This window comes from Passer domesticus, chromosome 21, assembly GCF_036417665.1.
Source record: "Passer domesticus isolate bPasDom1 chromosome 21, bPasDom1.hap1, whole genome shotgun sequence".
NCBI classification, from domain to species: Eukaryota; Metazoa; Chordata; class Aves; order Passeriformes; family Passeridae; genus Passer; species Passer domesticus.
In genome coordinates, this window is record NC_087494.1 from 2,619,747 (window position 1) to 2,631,781 (window position 12,035).

The window sequence follows — 12,035 nt, forward strand, 5'->3', positions numbered from 1 at the left end:
AGAGGAGGGGTTAATGAAGGACAGGAAAGAGCAGAGCTCAGCCTCTAGACCTGAGGCAGCACAAAAGCACCAAGCAAGACCAGGATGATCACATCCCTTCACTGCACAAGAGCAGGGAGAGGATTCTGCCTCCAGGCCACAGCCATCCTCTCCTCCATCCTCTCCTAGCACTTCCCTGGATGGGATGTTTAACACCGATTGAACCAAGGGCTTGGAACATTTACATCTCCCCACAGAGCTGCATGAATCTTTAAATAACCCTTTAAAAATGAAAGCACTTCCTCAAAGCCCCTTCTTCCTCTGAAGAACACAGGATTTAATGAGGTTTCCTCTTTCCCCCCCTCAAACCCAACACCCACCCCCACCCATGAGTCACTCACACTCCTGCTCTGGCTGCCCAGCAGAGCCACAGCTGAGCTGATCCCCCATGAACACGGGGGCTTTTCATTCATATTTTAATATGGGATCACTGCTAGAAATGCAGCAGGTTCAAAGGGATGCTGCAGGAAGACTTTGGTGGAAAAATTCACATTTATTCCCTCTGCAGCTGCCCCCACCTCTGCAATGCCTCACAAACCCACCAAGAAGGGTCTGTGCTGGGACCCTCCTCATCCTGCTTCTCCCATGAGTGTTGAGGGGATTGCTGCCCACCACAAACCCTGCACATTCCACCTCACCAGCCCCTCTCATCCTTTAGGCCTCTAATCCCTCTGAAACAGCACAAGTTAGATAGAGAACATGGAAGATCTGCCAGTAATCTGCCTGTCATCTGCCATGACAGCTCTGATTTGGGTTTAAACACTGCTGTCTGTATGAGGAGGGTGAAATTCCTGGTGTCAGTGCTCCCAGTGTGATCCTTAGCCTCAGACACCTGCCTGCATGGGGCTCACCCTGCATGGCTGGGATGGACATGGAGCTGGGGAAGGCAAGGACCAGGCTGGGAGCAGTCTCCCAGCATGCAGGGGATCCCCCAGGTGTGCCACATACCCTGAAGGCAGAGTAATTTCAGGGCTCTGTTCACAAATAACTCATTCTAGCAAAACTGGTCCAAAGAATTAACTGTGCTGAGCAGCAGAGTCCAGCAGCAGCTGATCCTGGGAGAAGGGAAGAAGCTGGCACAGAGGTCACACTGGGATGGGCATCCTGGTTCATCAAATCAAGGCCTGAGGAATCTGGAGCATCATGGCTCACTCACACCATTCTACAACCAAGAATCTCCTCTGCTGAAAGCTTCAGACCTTGAGGCCTTTCCTAAAAAAAGCTTTAAACCCCAAAAAAATCCCCCAAAACCACTTCTCCCCTACCTGGTACTGTGAAGTCCTGAGTGTAGATGATATCATCTTCAATGTCATACAAGTCATCATCCTCTTCCTCATTGTAGCCATGCAGATCTTCCAGGTAAGGCACCGCCGTCATGCTCCTCCACCTGTCCTTTGTCTCGGGGCTGGGAGGGATGGGCACCAGCGCCTCTGCCTGAGCGTGTTTCTTCCTAAACCAGCTGCAGAGAGCCCCAGGGCAGAGCTGGGTCAGTGCACAAGGCATGCAGGAGTCCTCCAAGTCCCCCAGCCCGCCTGAATATTCCCAGCTGGGAGCTCCACCCGTGCCAGGTGAGGGGAAAACAAAAGGTCTGGCCAGGTGGCAGTGCTGGGGTGTGCTGAAGGAACAGGACAGGAACAAGAGGGACAGGCACACAGGACCATTCTCTCCATCACCAACTCCAGCCCAAGCTACCTGTAAGTCAAAACACTTCAGCAGAGCTGCCAGAGCTCCTGAGTTTTATTATCCAAGCAAGCAGGACAGAAGGAACTTCCCCTATCCTGAGGCTGATCCAGCCCAGCAGACACAAGTTTGCAGGATCCCAGCCTGAGCAGAGGGGCAGTTACTGCAGCAGTTTCCTCTAAAAGCCAGTTTGCACCAAGGCCACAGCAGAAATGCTTCTACTTTATCTTTTTATCCCCCCCTGTCTCAAGGGACTCCTATCACCACCAAAGCCCGTGCTGCCATCTGGCCAGGAAAGGATATCGCCTCCGAAAGCTGTTCCTAATCAGATCAGGAATCCAGCAGGCTGCTCCCAGCAGCACCCCAGAGCCAGATGGGATAAACCTCTTCGGTTTTCATCGTGCTCCCAGAGCACAGCTCTGACTCCAGACTGTCTGGGACATCTCCCAGTGCTGCATGTGGGCACCCAAAGTTTCCTGCAAGGCTGCTGGAGCCTCCACACTCCCAGTGACCCCCTAAATGTGGGTGGGAGCAGAAGTTCCTCCAGATTCAGGTCCCTCAAACACAACTTTCCAGCCCACGTGAGCCTGATGGGACACAAGTGCTTCCCACCCTGCAGTTGGCATCTTGTAACTCCTGGCCTCCAACCACGGAGGAGGGCCTGAGCCAGCCCAAGAACTCTCACCAACCTGAGCCATCTGGTTTTTATCACCCCAGTTCCAAATTCCTTTCAGGAAGGAAGGCTGAAGGCACCTCCTGCGCAGAGCTGTAATTATCATTTTGTTCTAGTCTTACACTGCTTTGACAGTCGGCCTAAAAAAAAAGTGGGATTCTAACAAAACTATCAGGAAAAGCGAGGAGTGAGGAGATAAACAAATGGAAATGCAGCTACCGGGACAAATCAGGCAGGTGGGGGTGAATTCTCATCCAGAAACTGCTTCACCATTAGCATCTTTAAACTGTTTTCTCTGCAGCAATGCAGTTTTGCAGCCCCTTGTCTGCAGGGAGGAAGGTGTTGTTTGTGGAGAGGGACAGGAACTGCTTCAGATCTCATCTGTCACCTCTAGTCCCTGAAGGGCACTACAGGAGTTCAGCAAAGCCCATCCCAGCTGCTGGACCAGTGTAACTCGATTCTGGCCCTTCACAGATCCCACGGATGGCTGCCTTGGTGACATGCATGGCACACTGCTCTCCTAATGGGATCAACCCATTTCTCCTCCTTCACTGAGGAAGGGACTGCCAAGACCTCAAATCCAGCCTGGGCTGATCCAGCCTGGCAGGATCAGCAGCACAGGGGCAGAGGAACCACCAGCAAGCAGCTGAATTTGCCAGAGGCACTGGGGCCTGAGGGATCCAAACTCCACACCAGAGACCTCGGGAGAAGGGAATATCCAGGACAAATGAGATCAGAGTGATGGCTGTTGGAAGGAGAATTTTAAAGGGAAAAAGCCTGGAAATCTATGGCAACTGGTGTTTTTATTTTGCTGTGTTTCAGCTCTGCCTCACTCTTCCCTCCTGTCCTACTTACCAGGAGAGTAAAAATAGGTTTTTATTAGCAGCAGAAACCTGAATCACTGTACTCCAGTCATTATGCTTCCATCCTCTGGGAGGTGATTTCAAACACTTGCATATGCATATATGGTAATGAGGATAGAGAGTGAAAAGAGAAATCCATTGAAGTTCTAAGAAAAATCAAAGACCTCTTGGAAGGAGCCTTGAGCAATTCTGTATGGAGTAGTGGAGTATTTCCTGACAAGGACTTTCCAGCAGGGACAGACATTTTGATTTCTGTGCTGGTGCTGGAGGTTGTCACTGAAGATTTGCTCTTCAGCTGAGGACCACTGGCTTTTGAAACACCCTCATCTGCCTCAGGAAGCCACTGCCTGAGCCAGAAAGCAGCACCTCCTGGTCAGTGATGGCCATGAGATAAAGTCTCTCCTCAACCCTGCCCTCACCACCACCCAAAACATGGGCTGGGTCAGAGCCCTGCTGATGAGTGCCCTGTTCCACCAGCTATTCCCAGTTGCAGGGATGTTTTCTGAGCCAACTGCACTGGCACACACACAGTTACCTGGTGCTTGTGGCAGCTGCTTTAACCTTGAGGGCGAAGCAAAGATTTTGGATTCCAGAAGCGCCCCTTGTGCAGAACATCCCTCTGCAAGAGGCAGATTCCTCTCTGGTCTATGTTTCAAAGGGCTGGGAGTGGCTTAGGAATGCTTCAGAGTGAAGGCAGCAGTAGTAAGGGATTATTCTCCCTATTCCACAAGCTCATTGAGGAGCCTGCAAAGCTCAGAACCCCCGGCCAGCAGCGGCACAAGCGCTGATTGTGATCCTGCCAGGCAGAAGTGGCCAGACAGCTGCTGTCAGCCACAGGCAGATAACACAGCAAGGGTCAAGGACTGAAGGAAAAGAGGAATCTGGGTTGCCCAGCGCTTAATGAGCCCATTTGGTTTGCAGCTCCCAAGCTCAGATCTCCCATCACAAGTCCTCCCTCTGCTCTTTTCAAGTCCTGGTATAAGCAAGGTTAAAATAAGAATCTTGTAAGCACAGCTGCAGCTTTCCAACACTCCCAGATATTCACTTCCCATTTGGGTCACAAACATTGCAGTTGGCTTGGTTTGCACAGGGATGGTTTTCTCTGAGAGCAGATGCCAAGCTGCAGATCCCTGCCCTGCCAGCCAGGGTCAGGATGAGCAATTCTCCACCTCCTGTGATGCCATGTAAGGGCCTCGAGCTCCCTGGAAGGTCACTGTCACCACAAGCAGCAATGAACAGGGTTCCAGTTTAGCTCAGCTCCCTCACAGGCAATTGTGGAAGGCACACAGTGTCCCAGGGAAAGGCAACACACACACAGAGCAGTGCTCCTGCCATCACTGCTCCAGCTCGTGCTGGATCAAGAGATGTCCAAGCTCTTCAGTCAGGTTCAGAACAAACAAAAGTATGAAAACAGCAGCTTCTCCCAGCTGGTGGTAGGACCAAAGGCAGCAGGGATGGCTCAGACTCCTGCAAGTTCTGGAGATTCAGTCCTTTAACACAACATGTCACAAAAATGATTTGCAGAATGTGGATAAAAGAAGGAAACATCCCTTTCCATGTCCTGCCAGAGGGCAGGAAAATTGAGCCAGGTGCCTCAGGAAGGAAGAGGAATGCTTCTTTGTGTCCTGCTGAGGGAAGATCACTGCCTGGCAGTACAGAGAAGGGAAAGTCCTGTGCACAGGCAGCACAGGGCTCAGAGAAGCCCCTCTCCCTCCCTCAAACACAGCCCAGGAGCAGTCAGCCCCTGCTAAGGAGCCCTCAGCAGCACCACACAGATTCCCAAGGCGGTTGGCACCCAGGTTTAAACAGCACAGCATCCCAGAGCCACACTCCAAACCCCACAGGAGCTGGGGAAGGCAGCAGAGCAGCTCCAGGAGGGCAGGAGGAGACCCCAGCCCCCAGGTTAATTTGCACCTCCCCTAACAAAAAGTGGAAGAGCTTCCCCTCTCGTGCTATGAACTCCTGCAATCGGATCCTCGCCTGAACAAATTAAGTGTGACACTTGTAGAGAGGGAAGGGAAGATGGTTGCCTTGGAAACAAGGGACAGAGGTAGAATTCTGCATCCACTTCATCACTTTAAGTGCTGCAGCAGGTCAGTGAATTAGTAACAAAATGCAGTGCATGAGCAGGAAGTCCTTCAGCAAGAGCACAGGGCAGAGGGGAGGTGGTGGATAATCCATAGGGAGGAGGTTGGAACTCCCGGGCTCTTGGCAGCTTTTCCTCCCCTACAATCCCCATCCCAGCAGCACCAAATATTCAGAGAGTTGAGCTATGAGCACTGGTTTTCCACTGAACATCATCCCACTGAGATCCTTCCAGGGAAAGCAGGTTTTCAGGCTCTTCCACTGCTACTTCAGGGGTCGGTTTTCTGGCAGTTCCTAAATTCTGAGATGACAGGCTGGGAGAAGTTTAACTCATTTCCATTTCCAGCTCCAGGTCTGCTCTGCACAGACTGGGTTGAAGAGAGCAGCATTTTGCTTTGTCCTGCTCCACTAAAAGTGCAGAGACAGGAGTTTGATGCAGTTCAGCTGCAGGAGTGAGGAGGGAGGAAAGCAGCTGGCAGGGATGAAACTCAGCAGACTCTTCCTCCAGCATTCCTCTGCTGCTGCAGGGCAGAAGCATTTGGAATAGCTGACAGGAATGATGGGAGGAATGGCTGGATTACCATTGCTGGGCTGCCTGGATGCCTTCCCTGCCTCCTGCAGCTCTGCTCCCTATGGAGCAGCGCTCTGTGCTCCCTTGGTGCTTTCTCAGTGCCCTGAGCCACTGATTTTACCCCTGATGCCACTGCAGGGGCCTTTACACTTTATGGAGGGGGAAGTGGGAAGGATGGATCCTGAGCCCCAACTCTGTGGCTGCAGGACACTTGCTCTGTGATGCTTCCCTTGAGATCACCCTTCCCACAGGGCAGGGGTACAATCCTGGTCCAGCAGCCTGAGTGCAAAATCACTGCCTGGGGCCCAGGGGCTGCTCCTGCTGATTTCAGAGCACTTTGATGATCCTGACTGTCCATATGAGTGAGTCCCCAGGAACAGCAGCTCAAAGACATAAAAGGAGACTTCCAGCAGCATAGAAAGGCACGGGGTGATTCTGGTTTGAGATGGGATCCATCCCAGCAGGGCAGCCTGGGGAAGCTCCTTGATGTTTTTCTGGTTTAGTTCCTGTCCTTAGCACATGTTTTTGTGGGGAGGAGTGGAGAGAAACCCACAATCATTAATGATTTACTCATCCCAATACATAAAACCTAAGGGTTCTAGAAATCAAATGTCTTCTTACTAAAGTGCTTTCCCAAACCCCTCCGCCTGCTGTCCTGACTGCTGTGTTCCATTTACAAAAAAAAAAAAAACCCAAAAAAAAAACAGAGTCAGGTTAAGCATCAAGGCTAAGCTTCTATTTAAAGAAAAGGCAGGAGAACCAAGCTCTGGATTCTTTAGCACAAAAAGAAGCTAGACAGACACATCCAAGGCCCAGGCCACAAGCTCTGCTGTGCTTGATGTAATTACTAGATGCCACAGCAGGAGGAAGGAGGCAATTACCAACAGGGGAGAAAAGCCTGTTAAGAAGCACTGGCTAAGCTCACACAAAACTACTAAGAGCCTAAGCCTTGGAAATGCTCCTGGGTTTGCAGGTGGAGCCTTTCCTCAGCCCCTCTTGGTGCTGTGGGATGAAAAGCCTCGGCACAGCAGCCAAGGAGCTTGGTGGCTGCCCTGTGCCAGAGGCGTGCTCCAGTTTCTTCAGCTTTCTAACTACAGGCAGCATCCCTGGAGACCCCTCTGTGCTTCCAGCTGGGCAACGCTGACACAAAAAATCACTGCCATGTGGAGGAGGGCAAAATGGAGCATCTGGAACTGGGGAACCAGCTCAACCACCTGGCAGTGACCCATGAGGGCCCAGGGCAGCTCCTGAGCTCAGGGGTGGCCACTGCAGCCACAGCAAGGGAAGTGCTTTTAGTGCTTTCCTCAACACCTACTGATGACTCCACAGACTTAATTCCTGCTTCTTGGCAGTGCTTCCTGACAAAGCATGGCAAGCTGATCCCCTCTGGCCATGGCCACTGGTGCTGGGAGGCACTGCAGGTAAAGGCAGTCTCGAATGGAAGATGCCCAGAGCCCCTGAAACAACCCAGGCATGGGGCTTGGCTGCTACAAAAGAGTCATCCTTACAATTAATTAATCACCTGGGAAGCTCCATAAACCCTGCCCCCCAAGCTCTGCTTGCACCCTGGTCCCTCCAATCCCTGTTGGAGCTGGTTCCATTCTCTCCCTGCAGAACCCCAGGGCACTTCAGGCCTCTCAGGCTCTGGCTGTGGCTCCTTGGGCACCTCCCAGGGACCATCACCTGACAGCACATGGCTTTTCCAAAGACACAAGAGGAAAGCAGTGCTGTTCCTGTAGCATGGAGGGGGCTCAGCACCAGCCTGGATCACATCCTTGCTTTTACAGCTCCCAAAAGGATCAGGGCAGGCTCATGGGCCAAGCAGCTGCAGTCCAGAGGCAGCTCTGCCTGTCCTCAGAAGCACTTCCCATTCCAAGAGGAGATAAGCTAATGCAGCCTCCGCAGTGAAGCAGCCTCATGATGCTTTTTGTTCTTGTACTTTTATCCGCCCAGGAAATCTCTGCTCAGAGCCTGCATGTTCAAACAGATCCTTAAAAAAAACCCTCAGTGATAACGGGGCATTTCCCCCCCTGACTATGGCACGGAAAATGGGGGAGGATATGGGGGAGGGAGGACTGTGATATTAAAGAGAAAGAAAAAAAAAATTTCCTATTGTCCTGGAATGCTTTTCCACATGCTGACTCCATATGGAGCAAATACCAGGGGATATTTCTGTCCCCAGACTGGCCAGAGCTAACACACGTTACTGAACAGTCCTACTATAAAAACACAGCTTTCAGGACCTCCTGTTCTGCTCCATTAGTACTTGCTGGCCTCTGGAAAAAATTATCCAGAACTCTTAATTATCCAGAAGCAGGCACACCACAAACAGACTTCCAACATATTCCTTATTTACTGGTTAGCAATTCCAGTGCTTCACCGGATGCTCTAATAGCAGGAAAAAAGCCAAGTGGAGGTTGCCAGAGCCCCAGCAGAGCTGGAGGAAGGAGATGTAGTGATCTTCCATGTGTCTGCTGTCAAAAGGAAACAAAGTGAGAGCAGGAGCACAGGTAGAGGAGGAGCAGGAAGAGAACACTCACTTGTGCTGCCTTATCTGCTGTATTGAGAACCTCTTGGCTGGGTCGTATTCAAGCATCCCTGAAAAGAAGAAAAAAGTCCAGCTGTGATCACAGGCACTCTCAGCTGAGTCAAGCCAGGAAGCACAAAGCTCTGCTATTCCCCCCCCAACAGCCATGCTGTGTCCACTCCTGGTAGCTCCAGGCAGGATTTGCTCCACCAGCCACAGGAAACTCAGCATAAAATCCCAATCCCATTGCTGAGCTGGTCCAGTGTGTTCCTCCTCAGCTTCCCACCTGCAGGTACAGCCCATTCCTCCCTCCCAGTGCAGGGACTGAGGCTTGTCCAGCCCTCAATCACAGCTCCAAGAAACTCTCCAAGCAAAGAACATCAAGATGTTACATTTCAGAGATAATTCCACTGAACATCCTCCACGGAAGAGCTAAAGCCTCAGGCACAGCATAATTCCACTTGCTCAGTGTCCCAGATCCTCTGGTCTAGTGGAATTCTATTCTGAGGTGCAGCAGGGGAAAATCAACAAAAAGCCCTCATCCTGCTGCCCATCCCTGAGCCCTGGCCAGGACTTGGATTTCTGGGATCATCTGCTGAGGTAGCTGGGGTGGGTGGTGAGCAGAGCAGGGACAGGAAAAGCAGCTCATCCCTATTCTCTCTGGGAGAAAGGGAGGTGGATTCCTTAAACAGCCTCCTGGGATGCCCACTCTGCTCCACTGCCTTTCAGAAGCTTCACAACTCAACAGAAGGGAAGGAGAAAATTTTGCCATATTCTTCAGAAATGAGCCAATGGAACCCTGAGAGTTTCATCCAGCAGCATCCAGGATAGTCTCCAATGAAGGTTCCAGGAATATATTCACCTACTGAACATTTACAAAGCCTTGTGGCTGAGCACTACAAGGAGTTTTGCTTTTATTGGATGATCTCCTGCTCCTGAAGCACCTGCACTGTGAAGTCTTGAACAGGTTTTTGGAGATGGCTTGGAACAGGAGGAACCCAGCAACAGTAAAATCTGGGAAGCAGCACTCACTGTCAAATTCACAAAGGAATTCAGAAAGTCAGGACAGGAGCAAACAGTGCAGAGTGCTGGGGAGAGCCAGGACAAGGACACACTGAGAACACAAGGTGGGGATTCATCTGGGTGGACACCTGGGAAGTGAGGGCTGGAAAGACACATCCTGGTACAAGTAGGAAGCTGCAAGGGCCTTGGAGGGGAGAACCTACAATTCAAAGGTCATGGAAGAGATAAATCACCACAGCACATGTGATATCAAAAACTGCTCCAGAACATCTTCCCTGTCAGTCTGTTCATATCACATCAGATCAGGACTTGGGCAAAGAGGGGGGATAGGACAGTACAGTGGGGAAAGACTGAAGTTATTTCACCCCCAGAGCCCAAAATACACTTTGCCCTGGCAATTTGGGAAGGTTTATCCATGCTAGTGATAGCATTAGGAGCTTTAAGGCAGATGGGATCACTACTGATCCACATGACATCACATGGAGTAAGTTAAAGCAGTCCAGGAAGAGCTCTCCAGGTCACAGGGCAGGTTCCTGGCCCAGGAATTTGAGGCACTGGAGTCCTCAGAGCCCAGTTCCTCAGAGTTTTGGATTGTTTGGACTAGGTTTTGAAGGTCTCTGAGGATGGAAACTCTAAACACCCACTCACCCCACCCTGCAACCTGTTCCAGAGCTCAATCCTTGCAGCAAAGGAGTTTTCTCACGTTCAGATGGAATTTCTCCTCACATTACAGAAAAAGAAAGAAGTTCAGAGGGAAAAAAAACCCATCCCACACCTAATTAAAGAACCTATTAATAAGATGATCAGACACTTTCACAGCTGAGCTTCCCAAATGAGTTGGCTTTTTTTTTTCTTTTTAAGAAATAGGGCTGCAAAGAGCTCTCACGTGAAGATTAGGGGACAAGTATTGGTCAGGTTTTCTTACTCATGTCCTAAGAAAGAGGGAAGTCAGGACACCACCCACTCCCCCCCTTGATTTATTTAAAAACCACACTTCAAGGTGTTTTTGAAATTTAAGGCATTTACCAGATGAAACCAGTACAAGCAGGAGAAGTTGTTTAAGGTAAATGATTAAAAGAGCAGTAGTCACAAACAGCCACAGCACAGGGAGCTGTTGTTCTGAAGCCATTAAAAAGGCAGAAGGAAAATAATCGAGCGAAAGGAATTTTTACTTCAATGAAAAATGACCACATTTGGGGCAACATTTGAAAGAAAACGGAAAATGTCCTCACTGAAAATGTACATTCATACATTCAGCTCTGAGTCACTCGTGGCAGCTCTGTGGCTCAAGTCCTGCACTGAAGAGAGGCTTCAGCAAGACAAAACATCATGTTCTATTCACCAGGCAAGTCATCCTGGAGCGCCTGCCCGCAGCAGCCGCCGCTTGCGGCCATTTAGGGTAAAGACTTCCCTGGAGTTTATCTGCGAGCAGGGATGGGACAGGCTGTGCCAGAAAATGCTGCAGGAGGCCCAGCTCTAACCTCTGCTCGCTGGTATTCCCAGGGGATTTGCTCTGTGCATACAGGGGGTGCTACGGAATCACAGAGTCCAACCTGTGGCTGATCCCCAACGTGCCACCCAGAGCAGAGTGAGTGTCGTGTCCAGGTGCTCTTTGGAGCCCTCCAGGTATGGGGTTCCAAATCTCACTGGGTGCCTGACAACCCTTTCCATGAGGAAATTATTCCTACACTATGAAGACCCCTCATGGAGAATTATCAGGTATTAAACTGATAAGAACAGACACCACACAGCTGTGCCCAGACAGGGGTATCGTGTCCTCTGCAGCACATCAAGTTTCAAAACCCTTGCAAATCACATCAAGTGACAACCCAGAAACTGAAGATTATTACTCTGCCCTGAGCTCCTCACAACCCCCAACCCCTACACTCAGTAATCCTGGACAGGCACAGCTCCAGGGCAGAATTCCTGGAGCTCAGAACACAGGACAGTCTCAGGTGTGGGACTGGAGAAGCAGGAAGAAATCCAACAGCAAGATTAACAGACTCAACCTGGACTCCAGTCTCCAACTTGGATCAACATTTAACAACCACTGTAAAAGCAGTGTGAGGTCAATCTGTAAACGAGGCAGAACCTTCTCCCTCTCCCTGCACTCAGCTGGCTGTTCTGGTCACAAACTCCCTCTGCAGGCAAATCTTGAGCCTGTGATCTAGGCCAGGCCTCTGGAAGGGCACAGACAGCCCTGGGGACCCCTGCCACAGCAGAATTAAAGCATCCCACTTGTCACCAGGATGCATCCTCTCACTGTCCCAGTGAGGGAAGGTCAAGCAAGTGAGAAAACAAACTGCTGAAGATCCAACCACCATGTCCCATTTCCAGGGCCTGGAAATCAATCCAGATGCTGATTAATGCAGAGCTGCAGCCTCAGAGCTTCCTCTTCCAGTAAAAGTCTATTAGACCAGGAGGAGGAGAGCTGACCTTGTGCATTTTCCTGGTCCAGAAGCAAAGTGCACAGGAGTTGATAAGCCATGGGCAGATGCTGCCAGAAGAACCTTAAGACTATTTATAAACCCTTCTACTCTGACACATCTCTCTGCACACAGAAAACAGCACCAG

At 50.7% G+C, this 12,035-nt stretch overlaps 1 protein-coding gene across 1 annotated transcript in view; it reads right to left on the minus strand.

The window, feature by feature from the left end:
- The window catches only part of STK11 (serine/threonine kinase 11), a 32,922-nt gene that overhangs the window by 4,640 nt on the left and 16,247 nt on the right, over nt 1–12,035 (minus strand). Inside the window, exons 7-8 of the mRNA XM_064396144.1 lie at nt 8,452–8,509; nt 1,305–1,498 (exon numbers count right to left, since the gene is read on the minus strand). Coding sequence (XP_064252214.1) covers nt 1,305–1,498; nt 8,452–8,509 — 252 coding nt within the window. The remainder of the gene's footprint in view (nt 1–1,304; nt 1,499–8,451; nt 8,510–12,035) is intronic.